The 22,608-nt window shown below is 42.5% G+C and overlaps 1 protein-coding gene across 1 annotated transcript in view; it reads right to left on the bottom strand.

The window, feature by feature from the left end:
- Nucleotides 1-22,608, bottom strand: part of LOC145714895 (anosmin-1-like) — a 182,859-nt gene that overhangs the window by 138,924 nt on the left and 21,327 nt on the right. The window contains exon 2 of the mRNA XM_081794424.1: nt 8,798-8,845. Coding sequence (XP_081650550.1) covers nt 8,798-8,845 — 48 coding nt within the window. The remainder of the gene's footprint in view (nt 1-8,797; nt 8,846-22,608) is intronic.

Genomic DNA, 22,608 nt, shown 5'->3' with positions numbered 1-22,608 from the left:
GCATTTCCATGGACAAGAATCATCTGCATTATTATCAGCTTTCTACCATTTGCAGACTAAGAAAATAGCTCAGAGACAATGAACACTGGAGATAACTTGGAAGGGTCTAACCCAAGACACTCATTCTGAGTCGTTTTTGTTTTGCTCATTTTGAAGTCCTTCACAATTTTTCCTGGCTCGAATAATCCCATTCCAACAGTGGATTTTCCAAAATTGTGATTTCTTTGACGTTTTCTTACTATTGTCTATAACGCATTCATTCAAAAATCCTCACACACCAACCAATAATGTTCCACAAATGATGTTAGAAACTGTCCACTCTTGTTTGAGTTTGAATACATCAAGATACGTCTTTGTATTGAGGGAAGAATGCATTTTATTGTTTTGTTGAAGTTTGGTTTTGCACAAGTTAATGCAATGCCATAGACCAGACTGGCAAACTCTCACCAATGGCCTGGCACCTGTTTTTGTACAGCTGGTGAGCTAAGAATTGTTTTTACATTTTTAAATGGTTAGGAAAAAATCAAGTTGCATGACATGTGAAAATTACATGAGATTCAAATTTCAGCGTCCATAAATAAAGTTTTATTGGAACACAGCCACACTCATTTGTTTATGTATTCTCTATCGCTGATTTCATGCTACAACGGCAGGCTGATCGTTGCCACAGAGACCTTACGAGCTACAGAACTACAGAGATGAAAATAGTTACTGTGATTTGCGGACCCCTGGCATAAAGTACTAGACGCTAATTACAGTGGGGGGGGGGCGGGGCGGGGCGGGGAGAATAAGCTTCCCCACACCAAGGAACAAGTCTGCACCATCCTCACACTATCTACCTGGAGATGACATCAGTTCCCCCAGTCAAAGGCTCAGTCCTAGAGGGATGCTTTCCTCTCACCACTTCAGCTTGTCATCTGTGCTTCTGACCACTAGCTGGAAATCAGACATTTCCACACCTCCCATTCCTTGAATTCAAGCGATTTCCTAGAATGGCTCACAGCACTCAGAGAAACGTGTTACTGACAACATTATCAGGTTATCATCTGGCACATAACTCAGGAACAGCCAGATGGAAGAGAAGCATGGGGCTTCCATACCCTCACGAAGGGCACTGCTTTCTCAGCACCTGGCTGTGTTCACCAACCCGGAGCCCTCCAAAGCCCTCCTTCTGCGTTTTTATGAAGGGTTCACTACATAGGTGGGATCGATTAAATCACTGGCCACTGAAGACTGAACTCCTGCCCTTGTCTCCTCCCTGCAGGTCTGGGGGTGGAACTAGAATCCTCCACTTATGGACGTCGCCTTGGGCAGGATAAGTCTCACTTTAGGATCAGAGTTCTCAACTGCACTGTGAAAGAGTTACATTGGAATATTCCTTAAAGGCTTCTACCTTCAGAATTCTTCTCTCCATCCTTCCTACAAAGAGCCATCCCAACGGTCCACATCACTCACATTCCCTCACCTCCACCCACCCATCTAACTCTTACCATAAACATCCAGAAGCTGGGGTCTCCTTCAAACCCTTCTGTCTTTCGCAAATATTGCCATCCAGGTGAGTCGTGAGTGACTTACAGGTTGTGAACAACCTCGGGGGTGGGGGGGTGAGCAGAATCTGAGAGGGCCACGCTCACTTATACAATAGCCAATTAACGGATGAGTTCAGGGGAACCCCAGAGTGGTTGAAAGGGAGGAGAGATAGAATTGGAAAAGAATTACGGGATCAGCAAAGAGCAAAGGAAGGACGGATCCTCAAAGTGCCCAAATGCTCCAGCGGGTAAGGACAAAGTGGGAAAGGTGGGTCATTGCAATACTGGGGACTCTTAAGGGATCCTGGGCCAATCTTTTCAAAGGAATGAAGTAAGATTTTTAAAAAGGGGATTTGCTCAGGAAGCCAAAACAGTAAAAAGTAAGGGCAAAGACCAAACGTGCTGTTGTATTACTTAATCATGAGGGCCTGGGACACAGAACAATTCAATGAGTATTTGTTGAAACTGAAATCATCAAACTCTATTAGAACAAGTAAATGAAATGTAAAGAGAATGTTAAGATAAAAACAGGGCTGCCTGGGTGGCTAAGTCGGTTAAGCGTCCGACTTCGGGTCAGGTCATGACCTCACGGTTCGAGAGTTTGAGCCTGCATTCGGCTCTGGGCTGACAGCTTAGAGCCTGGACCCTGCATCGGATTCTGTGTCTCCTTCTCCTTGCCCTTTCCCTCTGCTCACGCTCCATCTCTCTCTCTCTCAAAAATAAGATAAAATAAAAAATAAATAATAAAAAAATTTTTAAATAAAATAAAATAAAATAAAATAAAAACATAAGTGAAAAACCTGAACAAGCCATCCCATTGTGTTATATGGGAAAAATTAGGAAATTTACATTACATTTGGTATAGAATAATGTGTTAAGAGACAGATTTAATTAAAAGAAGTTCTTAAAATAATGTACATTGTCAAAACTAAACATTTTATTAGGACATTTTATTACGTTTTTATACCACCCCACTAATGTTTCATTCCAAAATGTATTTAGGACTGCTTAGATTAAAACATTTAGATAAAAATGGGTTACAAAGATTTAGATAGAATAGAAAAATGCCTTTCGGTTTTATGCCAAAGGCATATGCTTACTGTCTTAATTAGAAGATCTTGGGGTGCCCGTGAGCTCAGTGAGGTGAGCATCTGACTCTATTTTGGCTCAAAGCATGATCTCATGGTTCATGAAATCGGGCCCCACATCAGGCTCTGAGCTGAGAGTGCAGAGTTTGCTTGGGATTCTCTGTCTCTCTCTCTCTCTCTCTCTGCCCCTTGTGGTCACACACATGCATGTACACTCTCTCTCTCTCTCTAAATTAGTTAATTAATTAATTAATTAATTAATTAACATTTTTAAAAAGTATAGCCTTGGGGTGCCTATGTGGCTTAGTTGGTTGAGCATCTGACTCTTGATTTTGGCTCAGAACACGATTTCATGGTTCGTGAGATCGAGCCCCAGATCTGCACAGAGCCCCCTTGCGATTCTCTCTCCCTCTCTGCCCCTCCCATGGTCACGAGTGCACTTTCTCTCTCTCAAGATAAAAAAAACATTAAAAAAAAGAAACAGATGATCTCAATATTTAGTTATTACTAAAAGTGAAGTCCTGAAAGTAAGTTATTCTAAAAGGTATCATTTTTTGGTAGATTTGGTATATTTTAAAAGTTTGCCCCTTATCCTAAACTGACACTTAGTTCAGGTGTCAATTTTGCAAACAGTTTATTTTGGAGTACCTGTGTTCCTCTGAGCTACGTGTTTTCTCAGTGTGAGGAATCACCTTAATGGAAGAATTTCTAAGAAATCCATTTCTCCAGGCATTTGCGGAATGAAGCTGAACCAGTAGAACGGGCCATCTTTAAACAGCCTCTTCTTGATTTCCCATTGGACAATGGAGATTGAAGAGAGAGAAGGAGAAAACATTATTCTTTCCCTAGAGTTGGGCCACAATGTTTCCCTAGAGTTGGGCCAGGAAGTGATCCATTTCATAATAGCTATAGAAGTGGTCTGGGGGAAACCAAACGCCCCAGGGGCATCAACTTCTACAATGGGCAAAAGATCTTTTGTAATTTTTGTAAGGTTCTATGATACTTAAAATGTGTGGAGAACACGATGGGAAAACTACTGGCTTCTGACTCCATCAGAACCCAGTTCAAATCCCATCTCTGGTACTTGCCAGTACTTAGTAGCTGAGTGACATTATACAAAGATCATCCAAACTTCCTAAGCATCCGTGAAACAGAGATGGTCATGCCAATTACAGAGTCAAGATCAGGTTCACCGATTCAGGTCCATCTTCACAGAACAACACCAAAAAAGTAAAAACAGTGACTTAAGTAACATAGACAATTTTCTTTCATGTGTAAATAATTTAAGAAGTCTAAGACTTATAATGGGGAGTCCATGGCATCAAAGACCCAGATGCCCTCTGTCTTTCTTATTGGTTATTCTCACACTGGCCTCCATCGTCAAGGGTAACTCATGGACCAAGACGGCTGCCGGAGCCCCTACCATCGGTCTGCATCCTAAGCAGTAGAGGACAGAGAAGGGGAACAGCCAGGAGTGCATTTTCTAGCTAAATCAGTTTCCTATAGAGAGGCATTTCAAAAGTCCTTCACGATCATTCCAATTGCATTGAATAGGCTTTTAATAAGTTAGCAGCAAAAAAGCTTTGGGAAATGTAGATGATTAATTCTAGGTGATAATGTCCTCGGTTGAAGAACTAGTTTTGGGTTAGTAGAGGAGAAAGTGGATTAGGAGGTAAAGAGCAATCCACCTGCCTACATTAGAGAGTATTTCATGAGAATTACAATTCCTGTACATAACAAGCCCCTGACGGGGCTCCACACGTACCACATGCCTAGTAAATTCCACTCTTGTTTTCCGCCATATAAGAATATGCTGAGAAGAGAGCTGTGTTCTTAGTGTCTTTTATAATGGCCAAAATGCACAGATCAGGGTTCTCAGTCTCGGCGTTTCTGACACTTAGACCAGATGACTCTGGCTGTACAGGGCTGTGCTGTGTGCTGTATGCTGTTTTTCAGTGTCCCTGACCTCCACCCACCAGATGCCCGTGGCTTTCCACCATCAGTTGTGACAACAAAAACTATCTCCAGCCATTGCCAAATGTCCCCTTGGGAGCAAGATCGCCCCAGGCTGAAAACGACTACCTAAGCCTACAATGTCCTACAATGGACAATGAATGAGTCACTACTCTATATTATCTAGGAGTCGAATGGTGCGAAAGGCCCTTGAGTTCATAGTGCTGATGTCATTATGGAGAACAGAGTACAGGACAAAGCTGTAGATTTTCCAAATGGACAATAATCAATCTTGCAAACTCGCACATATGCAAAATGGATTACATATTACTTTTCTCCTAAATGTAATGCAGTAAAGATGTACTTTGAGGGGCACCTGGGTGGCTCAGTCGGTTAAGCGGCCGACTTCGGCTCAGGTCATGATCTCACAGTCCGTGAGTTCGAGCCCCGCGTCGGGCTCTGTGCTGACCGCTCAGAGCCTGGAACCTGTTTCAGATTCTGTGTCTCCCTGTCTCTCTGCCCCTCCCCTGTTCATGCTCTGTCTCTCTCTGTCTCAAAAATAAATAAATGTTAAAAAAAAAAAAAATTAAAAAAAAAAAAGATGTACTTTGAGGGAGGACAAAATGTAATGTACAGGTTTCATTCATTCATACATAGTGGCTGCTTACTTTCTGGCGAAGGAGACAGACTCTGAGAGATAAAGGAATAACTCCATGGGGCCACGTTAGGGTGTAAATGAAGCATGCAAATGGCGGGGGTGATCTGGGGAGGCGAGGCTGAGATGGGAATGAGGGGTGGGGGTGAACTGGGTGTCTCTCTGAGGAAGGAGAGCTCTGTGGGGAGAGGAGAGCAACCTCGAAGGGCTGTAAAGTAGGAGGAGATGAAGTTGGGGACAGTTGGAGACACAGGGCCAACGTTTTGGTCTGAGCAAGATGGAGAGAGATCAGAAGGTGTGAGGTACACAGCAGCATGACTCAGCGTATACGTGTAGAGGGTCTTCCCAGCAGCCCTGTGGGGACTACACGGAGGCAAAAGAGGAGGCTGGGAGACACAACAGGAAGTTCATGGACTGGTCCAGGCAAGAGATGATGGCACAGGGACCAGGGGCAGGGGTGGGGGCACTGAGATCGGAGGAAGAGCCCATATTTGCAGACGGTAAGCAGAAATGATGAGCATGTGTGGTTTCTATAAAACATTATGTAAACCTTGTCTATCATCATTACTTCTGGGTGTTATTTCTTACTCTTCAGTCCCAATATTTGTTCAAAATTGGTTTTGAAGTTGTTCCTTTCTGTTAGCACGATGCAGAAGGCAGCGTTCTAAACTTTGGAACACATCTACCCCTTTGGTGAGTGATTCCAGGACTGTCATCAAATATGTATGTGCCTGAATTTTCCCATTTGTAAAATGGAGTTACTATCACTCACCATTTACCTCATTAACCTAAAGATTAAGAGGAAAAGACTACATAGGCTCCACAAATCTCAAAAGAAATGCAAACTGTAATTATCTGCAAACGTGCCCAGTGGTGAAAATTTCCAAAGGAGATAGACTGTGATTAATATGTAAGATTCATTCCCAAAGATTCAGACTAAAGACAACCCTTAAACTTATGTCAGCTTTGTACTATATTCCAAAGTTGCTGGTGGGGTTAGCTGTGACTTATTAATGCATTCTTGCTTTCAGGCAAAAAGAAATTGATTTCTCTGCTTGTGAAATTCAGTCTCTCGTGTCAGCCTTGATCATTCGATAACAAGATATGGTTTAACAACCTGCTGTCCTGGCAGGGCGAAGGGTCTTTAATTAGGATACTTAAAAGAAAAAAGAGTTGAAATGAACTTTTCCATTCAAATTTCTTTGAAGTGTGTAAAAAAGAACTACTTTTTTTTAACGTAATAGGGAAAAAAGGGGTAGCTTAAATAAGAGAATGCTGGCAATTCGTGTAATACTCAACTAATATAAAACTGGACAAAAGCAGTACTTAGGAGACTTTATCAGCATCACGGCATCATCTCTCTCTCTCTCTTCCTCTCTATGTTTATATACACACATACTTCCCTGCAATCGTGACATAAACAAGTTACCCAACATTCCAACTAAAGAACAATTAATATAATAGACACCAGAAAATGTCTTCTCAGAACAAATGTTTATGTTATTACATAAAAAGAGGAACAGTGCCCAAACCAGACATTTCATTTCTGCCCAAGATTTAGCAAGTCAGAGCTAAGCAAAGCTTATTTTCACCAGATTATTTCACATTACCTAAGAATTCTGTTCTATCTTGAGTAATAATAGTCACATGTATTCCATGATATAACGTGTGCATGGATGTTGGAACGTTATCATTATAATAAAGTTCTTGGCTTAGGAATATTATTGTACAATCATTTACTGTGAGATATGTGTTTGAAAGACTTCTCAAAATAATCGTGTTCCTCATAAATATGCTATTTCAGTATTATGTATGGCTCAGATAAAATTTTAGTTATACAATAAAGGACTGTTTCAATTTTTGGTCTAATAGTAATGTTTATGACATAAATTTCGTCAAACACTATTATGATCCCAAAGTTGCCAATATTTTTAGCCAGTAGTAAACTTTACTCATTTATATACTACATATTACAAATACATATATATTCTTTTTTTTTCTTAATTTGCGATGTTTTGGGATTGAGGTAAAATGTATGCTATGAAATGTATGAATGACAACTTCAGAGTGTGTGTGTACAGGAAGGAATACTCAAAAATGGAGAAGACACTTTTGAATTTAAAGGATCAAACTAACCAGCAATTCTAAATGTTCGGCAACCAATTCCAACCTGCGTGTGGATGGTCGGGGGACAGTTTACCCCAGCCGTTCACCAACGTTCCCGCATCAGCTGAGTGTCCTACAATTTAACTCAATTCTGAAACCATGTACCTGGCAACGGTATCAGATTGTACCAGTTAAGGGCTCAGTCCCAGGAGGCTGCTCCCCAACCCCTCCTCCATGCCCCCACACCCATTTCGATGCCAACCTGGCAAGTCCCCTTGTCACCTGTGCTTCTGACTGACCTGGTGTAGATGGGAGGGTCCAATTGACCCTCTCATTGGTTTCCATTCATTTGCTCGGGCGGCTCACCAGGACACGTGAGAATCACTTTACTTACTAGTAATTAATCAGTTTAGACGGGTTTATTATAAACAGATGTTAACTCAGGAACAGCCAGATGGAACCGAAGCCCAAAGCAACGCACAGGGAAATGACGATGATGTTCCGGGTACATCACCTGTCCCCAAATCTACATCTGTACGTGTTTACCAGCCTGCAAGCTCTCCGAACACCCTCTTGTTTTTGCTTTTAAATGGAGGCTTCCTAACCTAAGCAAAATTGATTAAATCATTGGCAGTTGATGGTTGATTCAGCCTCCAGCCCTCTCCCCTCCCTGGCAATCAGGGGCAGGGATGCTAGAAGTTCCAACCTTCTATTCAGAGTGGGTTCCCCTAGCAATGAGCCCCCATCCTCAGACGTGTTCCAAAAGTCACGTCATTCACATAAACCCCACTGTGATGGCCAGGGGTCGTTATGATGGTAAGGGGTGGACACCCATTCACCTGTAGGGCTCTGAAAGGATTCTAGAAACTGAGGACAAGAGACCAAATATAACAAAAGACATTCCCATTGCTCTTACTGCTCAGAAAATTCCAAGGTTTTGAGAACTGTGAGCCAAGAACTGTAGAGAAAGATCAAATATATGGAAAGTATATTTTGGTCATCTGAATGACCAACTGTGCATTCCTTATGAATGACAGTATTGCAAATTCCTGCAAATCAAACTACGTACAAAATCATGTAAGGGTAGGTAGGATGCAGTAAACCTTCTGGTTCCAACCAGAAGATGTTTTCTCCTTAAAATTTATTTGGATTGAAAAAGGTACAAGCAGAGAAATAAGGCGACATACAGAAGAACCGCCACAGGTATCTTGATTGAACTGAATTTGCACGTGATGAAAAGTCACAGACGGATATACATACATTGCACCCGTGTCGGTTTCCTGCTTCTAATGGTGTTCTACAAACATGGAAAGCGTAAGCATTTGGTGGGGAATGGATGAACAGTACACGTACCTTCTCTGCTGTCTTTGCCACTTCCTGTGACTCCACAATCATTCCAAAATTAAACGCTTTTAACAACACGGATACAGTTGTAGACAACACGGATACAGTTGTAGGGAACATACCTTAGAACACTGCTTGTGATTCTGACACCAAACCAGGGAACCGTTGTTCTGCAAAAAGAAAAAGAAATATTGGCTCATTCAATAATTTTCTAACTCATGGCTACATAGTGTGAATTTCATTTTTCAATATTATCATTAACAAAAGACCCGTTTTTGCCCTCCTATCATTCTCTCTTCCCAAAATAGAAAGTGTGCTTCTAATGTAAGTCCAATTTTGGCCCTGACCCCATGATAGAAACAAAGACATATAAATTAATGAGGATTTCAAGCTGCCTAAAAGGAAAAGTGTCTGAGCCATGTCTCCTGCTGGCTGCCTGGGAGTCAGACCTCACTGAAAAGCCTTCTCTTTCCCTGTCACTGGATGTGTGACGGGGGGACAAGGGATTTACTATCCGTGTACCTCAATTGATCCATCTATAAAACATAACCATATGCCATGCGTGAGGTCACTGGCATAAGGAAATGAAATAATACCCACACGCCAGTTAGCACGGCCTGATATTCACTCGGTACAGAACAAAGATTAGGACTACAGTTTACTGTCTCTAACGTTAGCATTTCTTCTGGGAAATCTCTTACTCCACATGACTGGCATCTTGGTCACGACTCCTCCTTTGGCTGGGATAGGTTATGTGCGTGTGTGTTAGACTGGGGTAGCTGGTAGAGATAGTAAACGCCACCACCCCATAATTTAGATGCCGTGGCCTCCAGCTCTTGGAAGTTCACGGTTGGGTATGACATCAAGTAAGTCCATTTCCTCTGTCTGAATCTCTAAACTTTGAATTTTGACAACATCATATTCTATTCATAGATTAGTATTACATTGGCGCTCAGTTCAGAGAAAAGAAAATCAATATATCTTCTTAAAAATCCTTTTATAACAAGCTCATGGAGATATAACGTAGACACAGAAAGCACACTGTTTTAAAGTATAGAAACCAGCGGTTTGTAGTAAAAAGTATGTTCTAAATACTAAAAGGTATATTCAGAAGGCTGTGCAACCATCACCACTATCTATTTTTGGAACATTTTCACCAGCCCAGAAAGAAACATGTATCCCTTAGCACTCACTCCGCCATCTCCCTCCCTCCAGCCCCTGGCAACCACTCATCTACTTTCCTTTCCTACAGACTGATTCTGGAAACCTCATGGAAAAGGGATTATACAACATGTGGCCTTCTGTGTCTGGATTCTTTCACTGGGCATCATGTTTTACATTTTGCTAAACGGTATGGTATTTTTGCTCTGTCTATATTGCCACAAAAACCATACGTCATTCCTTTTTATTGTCCAATCCCATTGTACGGATATACCACATTTTTCTCTTCTGCTCCTAATAATCTGTCTCAATATATCTTATGTCCAATAGTACATGTTCATAATCTAGGATTCCTACTGAGTCAATCTCATCTCTACGGGATCAGAAAGTTTCTTCCACTAGGCTCAGATCATCGTGCTAAACGGCCTCAGCCCCACGTTAAAGCTTTAGCTATTACATCTATCATATGGCCCTAACTCTCCTCGGCAGCCTTACATCCCCAGATCCCAGAATGTACCTCCAGTTTCAGCTAAACTAAGATCAACCTACCCGTCCCCCTACTGACCTGGCCCAGCTTCCACCCCGGTCCCTTCTAAGTCTTTCTTTTCCTGGATAGATGGGGAAGACCTCTGGAGAACCTAAGGGTGTCTTCACTGCTTCTGCATTTGTTGGGCTGCTCTGGAGAGAAGTATGTACCCCATCCTCTCTTGTCTTAGGATATAGGTCTTTTATTTAAGTCAGCTCCCAAACTAGACTGTGGTCCCAGAGACAGGGCTTCCTTTTTCCTCTTTGCTTCAATGCTTCACACCAGCAAATGGACCAGCTCCTGATTCTCACAGAGACGGCTTCCATCAAAAGTCACGTGAGAGACACTGGGGCTGCAAAGTCAGCATGGCAACTGCTGCCTGGCTGATACGGTAACACCAATCGGGTAATATGCCTTTGACAGGATTATTATCAATAAATAATACTATCGTACTAATGACCACATCTACACAGCAGGCACTTGCTTTGGTGTTTGCCATATTCAGCCTCCCCAGGCATCCCACGTAATGACATAAACTTCATTTACCCATTTTTAAAGTCAAGAAACTGGGATTCAAAGAAGCCAAGTAAAATATCCACATTCATGAAGCAAATGGTTAAACACAGTTGTCACACCACAATGGGTAAAGGTTTAGCTAAACAAAGGGTGACTTTATGGAGCGTTTTGAAGGAAATCTCCAGACTCAGAACCTTGGAAGGACAGGAATGAATTGGTTGGGATGGTCCTGAGTATCGTACATTCCAGAAGCAGCAGATCAGATTGAGGGGTTGAAGCAGAGAATAGGAGGGGTGGTTGGGTAAACAGATAGAATGCAGATTACAGTGGATTTGGACTTATTGCTGGAAATAAAATTTGTTATGTACTACATGTCAGACGGTTAAAAAAAAAAAAGGAGAGGATTGGACAAGTCGTGTACCTACAACACCTTGACTAGTTTCCTTTTGTTTCCTTTGACTATAGATAAAATGGCCAGACCTCAACAACAAAACACCAAAACTCCAGCAAAGACTGCATTTGGCTGCCCAGCAAATGCATCCTCTAGTGCCTGGCACCATGCGGAAACCCAGTGCTCCCCATGGTATTGGCCCATACACCTGTCAAAATTACAGAAAAACTAATAGTCACAGAGCCTATCTGCTAAGCTGTTTACATTCGGGGGGAATTAACATCAATGCATTTCCTCAACCAAGGCATTTTCATTTTAAGCAAAATTTCCCACTAATCACAAATTGAAAAACTATCATTATACAGAAATATTTGGGGCAATAGCAAGCAAGCATGAAAGATCATTTTGGTCATAATAGGTTTTTTTGTCACTGAAGACAGTATGTCCTAGAATGCTTAAGAAGATTAAAATCATAATCCACATAAAGTATTGAGCAAAATGTTTGGCACGGAGTTAGAGGTCAGAAAAAAGTCCATTATGATTGACGTTACTTTGTTTGCCACGATTATTGTTTTCAGGAGGGAGTAATCCTGTACTTAAAATCTCCCAGTTCCTCTGTATAACCCAATGCAATCTTATTAGTGAGGCTCAGAAGAGGCAGCCCGTCATGTTTTTCTCCTTGGATGGTAACAATCCTGCCATGTTTGCCAATATGATGACTGGGCAATGGTATTCTTTTTGGTTTAATTTCCTTCAGCCATTTGTATTTCCTTTAGAGTGAACAGTCTGTGCATTTTACCATTTCTTTTCTGAATGCTTAACCATAGCCATTGTAGCAGCTACGAGGGCCAATTAGATTGAATAATCATTTGTCTATAATAGGTGTTGTAGAAATTTTCCAGTGATCGTTGGCCTTTTGACTTTATGCATGATGTTTGCTCCATGAAAAAATTTTCTATACACACACACAAACATGCACACACATAGATATGTGTCTCTACATTTCCTTTTGGGGTTTTAAGTTTCCTGTTTTTCTTAAAACACCCCCCCCCCCGCCCCGCCCATGTAAAGGTTTTGCAGCTGTTCTGTGCTTTTGCCTTTATCAATCAGCCTTTGGCATTCTATTTATCTCTACAAAGAACATCTAAAAACCCTGCCTAATGGCATCAAGGATGTGGGTAAACCCCTGATTTAACTCCAGCTACTGTGTTTCAGCCAGGTGCACACACACTACCATCCACCTACATTGCTTACCTGTGATGCTCTTTGAGCAGGAGAGCAATGGAAAAATACAAGAATCCAGTAGTTTTCAACAACCCGCCCCAGGGGAAGTTCTTAGTCAGATTACAATAGCCTTCCCCAGTTAAGCCACTTGACAACAAAAATAAAATACAGTATTGGCAATCAAGTCTTGTTCTGGGTTAAAGCCAGCAAAGATAAAGAGTCAAAGTACATCAGACAAGAAAGGCGTTTGCCTGTTGAATCATTATTGTAACCTCCAGGTAGGATCAGACAGCGGGACTTTGGTAATTATATAAAGATTACATCCTGTATTTTATTGGTTTAACTAGATCAAACATGAATGCTAGTCAATCCAACTTTCAAAGAGTTTATATAAGTTCACTCAACTGCACCCAGACATTATTTCAATGACATTTTCAAAGTCTCTTCTAGCCTTTTGATTTTTTTTCTCCTTAAAGAAAAATAATTCTTCAAAAGCTTCAGGTAAAGAAAACACTTCGTTCCCTCAAAGACAACCCACAAGGATAAAGATAAATGAAAACTAGCTATCGAGATACAACCATTTGAAAAAAGAATAGAGAATGAGAACAGATCCCACACATTTTCCTTAACACAAACAGGTGTAGGTGTGGAACAAGGACTAATCAATTTTCCATTTCAGAAACACAGCACTAAGCCATTGTCCAACGGCAGTATGGAACATTTGAAATTGAAACTATCCCAGAAAACCCACTATGGACCAAACATTTGCCATTCAACCCTACAAACTGTGACTTTCAGTTAACAATTTTGTTCTTATATTAAACACAAGTTTTTGGGGGAGCTTGGGTGGCTCCGTCAGTTAAGGATCTTCTGCTCAGGTCAGGATCTCAGGGTTCGTGGGTTCAAGCCCTACGTCGGGCTCTGTGCTGACAGTAGCCAGCCTGATGTGGAGCTTGAACCCACAAACCCTGAGATCCTGACCTGAGCCAAAGTCTGTCACTTAACTGAATGAGCCCAAGAGAGAGAGAGAGAGAATCTGAAGCAAGCTCCATTGTCAGCTCCATGCAGGGCCTGACGGGGCTCAATCTCACAACTGTGAGATTATGATCTGAGCCAAAGTCAAAAGTCAGATGCTTAATTGACTGAGCCACCCAGGCACCCCTCATTGTTAAGTTTTTTAAAATAAAACATTGAGGGGAGCCTGACTGACTTAGTCGGAAGAGCCTGTGACTCTTAATCTCAGGGTTGTGAGTTCAAGCCCCACACTGGGTGTAGAGATTACTTAAATAAATAGAATTTTTTTAAAAAGTAAAAAATAAAATGAAGGCATGGATTAAAATTTAGGAATTCACTTTAATCCAGAATAATTTCCTATTAATTTGAACCATGGAATAATATACTTAATTTAATTTGTTATCATAAGGATGTGCTTTTCTACTGTTAATATACTTGGAACTTTCTCACACATTTCACAGCAGCTAAAAGATAATGTAACAGAAGGACATTGGATGATGCATTTATGTGGCTTGAACTATTTTTTTATTTTTATTGTTATTTTGAGAGAGAGCACAAGCACAGGAGGGGCAGAGAGAAGGAGAGACAGAACCCCAAGCAGGCTCCACACCATCAGGGCAGAGCCTGATGTGGGGCTCAAACTCACGAACTGTGAGGTCATGACCTGAGCCAAGATTGAGAGTCCGACCCTTAACCAAATGAGCCACTCAGGTGAGGGATGTTCATCATAGGACAGGCTATCCATATGTGGGAGCACGAAGTCTACAGACCTCTGTACTTCCTACTCAGTTTTGCTGTGAACCTAAAACTACTCTAAAAAATAAAATCTACTGGGTGCCAGTTAAGCATGTGACTTCAGCTTGGGTCATTATCTCATGGTTCATGAGTTCAAGCCCCGCATAGGGCTCCATGCTCAGAGTGTGGAGCTTGGTTGGGATTCTTTCTCTCTCTCCTCTCCCTCCCTCTGTCTCCCCTTCCCCCCTGCTTGTGCTCTTGTCGCTCTCAAAATAAATAAATAAACTTTAAAAAAGTCTACTTCAAAGGATAGGAAAAAAAAGAGAGCTTTGTGTTTATACTTGTTCGTATGTAGGATCTCTTTCTAATGTTATGGATTACTCTCAGTAAATCGATGGCCTTTCATCCCCTACTCCCTCTCAAAAAATTCTCTCTGGATTCTACAAATATCTCACATTGAGCTGAATTCTGTAGAACAACGTTTGGCCATACACAATGTACCTCTCTCCAAATGCCCAGCACTGGAATGCATGCCTGGCCACACTGTCTGGGTGTCACTTCTTCACACCCTGCAGCTTGTTTGGGAATGAGAACCTTCCATCAGGAACCTGTGCCTCCGCCAAGCCAGACCCCGTGTGTCCTTCGGGTCACTGCAAATGCCACTTCTTTGAGGAAGCCTTCCCTGACCACCTACACCCTGACTATCACAGACCCCCTGTTACACACACTCATGCAATGAGAACACATTAGAGACACAGTCTGTCTATATCTCTTCCTTACAGTTGGCTCCCTCACAAACTTAACAATTATTACTGATGAAATAAGTAAACGAATGGATAAGGAGTCGTACAAAAAATTTACACTTTAATCATTAGGTCATGAGGAGGTAAAAAGGATGAAATGAGTAGACTGAACTGAACAAATTTTTCACCTTCTTGGACAGGTGCTTTTAGGAAGTGGGTTCATTATTCTGTTTCTACTCGTCATGGCAATATTAAAAATGGAACCAAAGCTTGCATGCAGTATAAAATATAAATTATTTAAGACATAACCGTGCTAATTATCTTGCTACAGACGCATGTAATTAAAGTTATCTAAAGAAAATTTATAGAACAGCCAAGTGCCAGACTATGCCATATGGGAAAACATTACGTTTTATTAACATTTTACTATGAATTTTGACAAGGAATATTCCAAAGGATTCTACATGTAGGAGACTATCAGATCAAGACAGAATTTTTACTCCTTAGTGTCCCTATGAGAATGGTAGGACCCACCAGGGGATCAGAGGACTGGTTTTTCTTAGGACGTTTCAAACATCAGTCTACCAAGTTTAATCTCCGGAAGGATATGCTAGTTACTGATGCATTCTTGCCACAGTTAAGATTTCAGAGATGTATTGTCTAAAGCCATATTTCTATTTTCCAGAGACACCTCCACTAAGATGAGCCATCTCCATGGAATCACATAAAACCTTGGAAGATTTCAAGGCAGAATAAATGACTTAGGCTGAAATAAATCCAGCCGTAAGGAGGTTTAGAGGGAGCATTAAAGGTAATAACTAAAATTTAGTAAATGACTCGTTTTACAAAGCAAGGGAAGCGTGAGAAGAGAGTACCTGCTATAAATTGAACACCGAAAGCATTGTTGATGGGAGACCTGAGCAATAAAGAACAGTCCCTATAAATGTCAGTCTCCTTCCCTCCTTCTCATTCATCACTCTGAAATGTTTACTTCACGTGCCAATTGTGCGTGAGTTCCTCCAATTCCAGGAACCTCTCGCCAATCGCCATTTCGGCTCTTCTAGAAGGTAAACACATGCCTGTGGACTAAAGTGGTGAGTCCCGCCAGGCAGACCTGTCATGTTTACTGTGTAGGGACAACCGCCCACCTTCCCCAAGGTGGGCACCGTGGTCAGCCACACCTGCATCTTCTTCCTTCTTCTTCTTCTTCCTCCTCCTCCTCCTCCTCCTCCTCCCTCCTCCTCCTCCTCCTCCTCCTCCCTCCTCCTCCTTCTTCCTCTTCTTCTTCGAAGCTTTCCTGACTTTAATCATTTGTGTGTGAGTGATGTTGAGAAAGACAAGACTGGGAAGAGGAGAAGAGAAGGAGCAGTAAGGGAGAAGGAAGGGGACAGAGCAGGGAAGGAGGACAGAAAGAATCCAAAGAGGCCAGAGCAAATGGCATATTGAGTCTCTGGGCATAAACCTGAGATATAAAGACTTCTTTCTATATAAAATAATATAAATATACAAGCAGAAATTATTTTTTGGCATCAAAAGGCACAGGGAAATCTGCACTAAGATCACTGCACGAAAAGCCACTGGCGTGGGGACCTCCACCGGCTCAGTGGGCTGCATATCAGTGGTCCCTTCAGCAGTTGTCTGAGTGGGGACGTGGCAGCGTCTGAACTTTTGATGCTAGGTTCAGTTCTATAGCTTCAGCTCAGTCTCCATGGCAACTACCAGTACTGTCCACTCTGGGACACGGGGTCCCCACTAACATGGGGCCCCAGGTACACTTGCTGTATTCCACGGGAATTCGAGACAAAGCACAGAAAGAAAGATTGGCAGAAATGAAAAGGGCAATGAGTTCTAGAAGCAGATTAACGCCCAGGATCCAGCTTGTTGGATGTAGAATATGTCCCTTCAACAGCCTGAGGCAAAGCTGTGAGACACTGTGCTTCTTTGAGATGCACCGCCAGACTGTCCCCAAAGTCAGGGTGCGCTTTCCCCAACTGTAGTTTGGTGTGACGCCGTGAATGTTGGCCTGGTAGCAGCCGTGACGTGGTGGTCAACATTCCATGAACGTGACCTTGGTCCCAGCTGCGCTTACTGTCACCAATGACACTGAGTTCTGTACGTTGTTGGTTCTACACATGTTGGGTTTAACTGCCGTTTAAAATGAGATGAATGTAATTAGACAATGATTGGGCATTGAAAGGCAAAATTGTGGTGTACACAGAACGAAGGAGTGCAGGTAAGACTCACTGCCACAAGACTGCACTGTCCTATTTTCTTGCCACTAGTAACGAATACGTTACAGGACTGAAGCAATGGGACACAGAAGGAGGCGTGCCACATGATTACCGATAGATGAACAAAAAAGTGCAAATGGACACAGAAGAAACTACCAAACCTCCCGGACCAGACAGAACGTATGACAAAGCAACAAGATATTAGTGTGACCCAGTGATGCTTCTTTTAACAAAGACCATCTCCGAGCCTGTGTCATGATTTTAGTACAATGTTTGTTTCTTGGGGTTGCATAAAAATAGATGTTCCATCCATGGCTTCTTAGATTCACTGAAATCTCATACAAATTTATGTTGGCCCTCTACCCATTCCTTGTCTTTGCCACACTGACACGTCTTTGAGAGTTACTCTCGGGCAGGCTACCCCTGCCTTCCCCAGTCTGCTTTCAGGAAACGATTAGTGAAGGACTTCTGAAACCGATCCACATGTTACAGACAGTAGCCTGCGATTCTAAGCAGTGAGGTGTTATCAGTGGCCGGATGGAGGTCCACTGAGGACACTCAGTGTGAGTTTCGATGGCCTCCCGTATGGAAAGTACATATAGACAGGACTACCCAGGAAATTAAAAGGGGAAGGACCAGTAATAACAATGCTTCCAAAATTGCTGGTACAAAGAATCACCCACGGAATCTGTTAGACATTGCGGTTCTCCGGGACTGACTCAGTAGATCTCGATCTGACCCTGGAATCTGTAGACTGACAGATGCCCTAAATGTTTCTTACAATGGGACACACGTGGTCAACGCTAGGCCAACAGACTGTCCGACTTTGAGGGATTATGGAACGAAGGCCTAGTGATGAAAGACACAGAGCAGTTGTAGAAACCAAAGAAAAGCATGAAAATGGTTAAGTGTTTATGCTCAGGAAGGAAAAGTGTAGTTTAAAAAGTATAAGGTAGAAAAGAGTTCTAGAGGATGATAGGTCCAATGGGTGCCAATGCTTGGAGCTGTTTCTACCCCAGAGGGAGAATTTTGTCACACAAAACAGTAATTGTCTGTAGTGAATCCTCTCCTGTACCACCCAGATGTCCCTACAACCCCAGAACCGAGATCAATGTGCCTACTGGGAGTGTCGAGTACTGATGGGTATTACCTAAACCCCTCCTTTCCCCTCCCATAAACTCTACTTGCTGGGAGAGGTTACCTAACCCAAGGCCACACTGCTTCCGGGAGAGTCCCACATGGAGTACTGGCTGATGCTGGGCCACAAAGGACCAACCCCCTTGTCCCATTCACAGTAACATCCGAGGCATTTGCAGCTCCAGATGATGCTATGGTATCCACTTGAGGCTGTGGCCACAGATGGCATGACAGCCCAACTCCTGCCCCATGCTGTGTCCTTCACTCCCCTGAGGCGGTGATCCTGGGAACGTCACCCAGTACGGTGACGTGAGCTCACATCTCGAGAGCTTAGCATATGCTTCATGACTAACACAACCTGTGAAAACCAATCATCTTCCCATATATGTGCAGGGGGAGAGAATGAGTTTTCTCCACTTGAGAGGCTTTTGGAAAAAGCCAAGTAGATATGAGGCATAATTTTTGAAAAAGGTGAGGGTGTTGAAGAAGTTAACCACGTAGTGGCAGGACTCAAGAGCCACAGGAAAGCGAGCCCTTCCCGTGCAGAAGAGGAAGGTGGATCGACAGGAAACAGCAGGTGAGCTGCAGAGCATTCTAGCCCAAGAACAGATCTCATTAAGTCCCCACAAACTCCTTCTCAGGGGGCCAGCCTCTCTGAGGATGCATGACAACATGACTTCATATTGATACATGCTTCCCTGAAAGGAACAGAATTGTGTCCTCTTGAAAGTATTCAGAAGAAGAGAGCCAAAGCATAAGAGACTCTTAAAAACTGAGAACAAACTGAGGGTTGATGGGGGGTGGGAGGAAGGAGAGAGTGGGTGATGCGTATTGAGGAGGGCACCTTTTGGGATGAGCACTGGGTGTTGTATGGAAACCAGTTTGACAATAAACTTCATATATTGAAAAAAAAGTTCAACATTGGGAATTTAAAAAAAAAAGAAAGGGTTGAAGTTATAATAATAAAAAGATGAGATAAATTTAAAAAAAGTATTCAGAAGAAGAACATGGTATTGTTTCAATATGTTTCAAGTCGCCATTGGTAGCTATTTTTTATTTGTGCATTTAAAAGCAACTTTGTCCTGAGGCTGTGGATGAAACAATTGAAAGGCAGGACAGAAATCTTTTTTTAAAAAAACATGTCAGCACCATTCCAAAGTTCCTGCGAGGAATTAAAATCATTATCAAAGCAGGAAAAAATGCAAGAGCAATGTGGAAAAACATAACTTTACACAACTCTTAATTACATCTTTTACTAGAATTCTCTGGAAAGACTATGATGGTACGCAAATTTACAGCACGCTGAAGTAGACGTTCACATTTACTCACTAGCGATGCGTAAAAGATTTCTTTGGCATTTTCTGTTCCTTAATTGTTATTGTTGCTGCTGCTGCTGCGTTTTTATCGTAGGATGTTTAAAAAACTTTTTTTAATGTTGATTTTTGAGACAGTGAGAGAAACGCAGAGTACATGAGCAGGGGAGGGGCAGAGGGAGAGGGAGACACAGGATCCGAAGCAGGTTCCAGGCTCCGAGCTGTCAGCACAGAGCCCGACGCGGGGCTCGAACCCATGAACTATGAGATCATGACCTGAGCCCAAGTCAGACGCTCAACAGACTGAGCCACCCAGGCGCCCCTACTGTAGGATGTTTTAAACACGGACGAAACAGAAAATTGATCAAGAGAAATTTTAGCAAAAAGCGAAGGCATGTAGGTGGCCACTAAAACAATGACGTCATAAGCTCTCTTACTTACATGAGGATTCAACCGTGTCCTACCCGGAAAGACTGCTGTACGACTGCTCCTCTCACTGATACCAACTGAAAAAAGCACTTTACAGTGATCTCAAAATGTTTTGAGAGCTGTTAGAATTCTGACTTCTCCGCAGGTAATCAGCTGAGACCTTCTCTTAGATCTTCATAAAGTCACCTTCTGTGCAGAGCATTTGCATCAGTGGGCATTTCTGCCACTTCCTGTCTGTGAAAGTATAAGATCTATACAGGGGCACCTGCGTGGCTCAGTCAGTTCAGCGTCTGACTTCGGCTCAGGCCATGATCTCACAGTTCATGGGTTTGAGCCCCGTGTCGGGCTCTGTGCTGACAGCTCAGAGCCTGGAGCCGGCTTCAGATCCTGTGTCTCCTTCTCTCTCTGCCCCTCCTCCGCTCGCACTCTGTCTCTCCCTCTCTCTCAAAAAGAAACAAATGTTAAAAAGAAAAAAAAAAAAATAAAATCTATCCAAATATGGCCAAGCCTGTTCTGTAAACACAACCAACACCAGAAAAGGGACTCGAAATGTGTTTCTAAATATGCTCTCAAAATGTTTGTAAACTGCAGAATTCTGACTCAGATGATACCATATAATTACAAATCAGTGAAGACCTCTGAGGGTCATTTAATCCATGTTCCTGCTGGAAACAAAACAAATCTAACTCGTGAATGACGTGTAATTGTCTTGTAATACAAGGAACTTTCCAGGGGAAAGAGTTTCCGCATCTCGGTAACACATCACCCTGTTCTGAGTTTTCCATCCCTGAATCCCCACTGAAACCTTGCGAACCAAAAGAGCAAAGGGGTGAGGAATTATTAAGGTTCAGACCTTCTGCCTGCTGATTCTCTAGTTAACGAAATACTCTGATCACTGTCTCCAAAACATAAGCCTAAGAAAAAGGTCAAAGCTGGAGGAGAAGACACAGCCCAGAGTCCATCCTGTGAAAGTATGAAGATCACATAGAGATTATTCCATTCCAGAATACTCAGGGTGGGACCAGAATGATGATGCAAACCACTCACATCTTGGAAGTGAACATGACATGGGGAACTTTCTGAAAAATGGTCACCAAGGTCTGAGGAGAAAGGGAAAAGTGCAGAATGGGCTGGGAGGGAGGATCTAAGCATCCCATGATAGCGCTAAACCTCCAACGCACCCCCCCCCCCCCCACCAAGGACTCTTCTGGACACGCCAGGTTACTCATTATTGTGGATCTGAGTAACATGCAAAAGCCATCAGGAATACTGGCAACACAAGATTCTGAGGAACATTCTACATCACCGCAAGAATCGCCAGGGTTGAGAGATTCAAGCCCAATGTTCTCCCCTTGTAAATGAAGATACTGGAACCCAGGAAGTCTAAAAAATATGCAACACATTGCTCCTTTGAACAAAAAAAAAATATTCTAATAATTGAAAGCATGCCCAACTTGGGAGTCAAAAGAACCTATTTCACATTCCAGGTCACTTACCCATCATAAATTGCAAGCTTTCAAAAAAAAAATTAATGTCTTCTTTTCCAAAATGACAAGAAAGGTGGTTTTATAAGATGGTCACAGACATGTTTATGAAGGACCACCTGTGATCATCTAAAGTCAAAGTGACGTCTACCTGTGACTAGTGACGTCTAGTCTAGCTGGCAAGATGCAATCAATATGAATGATTTGCACATAAGAGGTGACTGCTAATAATTTACAAGGTCCTGGGTAGCTCATGTAATTAACCATGGAGAAGTCGAATTCTAAGAGCCCTTAATACGTTTTGATATAACAATAAAGAAAATGGTTTTCAATTGTTTATGAGTAAGATCAATCTTATGAATTTCTACGTGTTGTTTCAAGTCTTTCCAAAGGCACAATATCCACAGAAAGCATAAAATGCGCTCTTCAACGCAGTTCTGCACTAAATTATATTCGTAACCCATAACCCCCTTTTGGAGAACATGAAAATCCAACAACGTAAATACTGTTTCTTTTGGGGGCGCCTGGGTGGCTCAGTCGGTTAAGCGTCCAACTTTGGCTCAGGTCATGATCTCAAGGTTCGTGGATTCAAGCTCCACATCAGGCTCTGTGCTGACAGCTCAGAGCCTGAAGCCTGCTTCAGATTCTGTGTCTCCCTCTCTCTCTCTTTCAAAGATAAATAAACATTTTTAAAAAGTTAGAAAAAAACATATTTAAAAAATACTGCTTCTTTTGGGTTCCAGGACCCAATTCCAATGTGTGTTTTTGCCGGGGGGTGGGGGGGGGTGGGGGGCTGGGATTCCCTGCATACCACTGAGCAATTCTCAGACACCAGTAGGGTGTCAGAGAATTTTTTTTCAGTTTATTTATTTTTGAGAGAGAACGAAAGAGAGACAGAGTGCAGGCAGGGGAGGGGCAGAAAGCAAGAGGGACAGAGGATCCAAAGCAGGGTCTGTGCTGACAGCAGAGAGCCTGACGGGGGGGCTCGAACTCACGAACCACGAGATCATGACCTGAGCCAAAGCGGGA

The sequence above is a fragment of the Panthera onca genome, chromosome Y, assembly GCF_046562875.1.
Source record: "Panthera onca isolate mPanOnc1 chromosome Y, mPanOnc1 haplotype 2, whole genome shotgun sequence".
Lineage (NCBI taxonomy): Eukaryota > Metazoa > Chordata > Mammalia > Carnivora > Felidae > Panthera > Panthera onca.
Note: the sequence above shows the minus strand (reverse complement) of the source record. Positions and strands in the feature narration are given on the sequence as shown.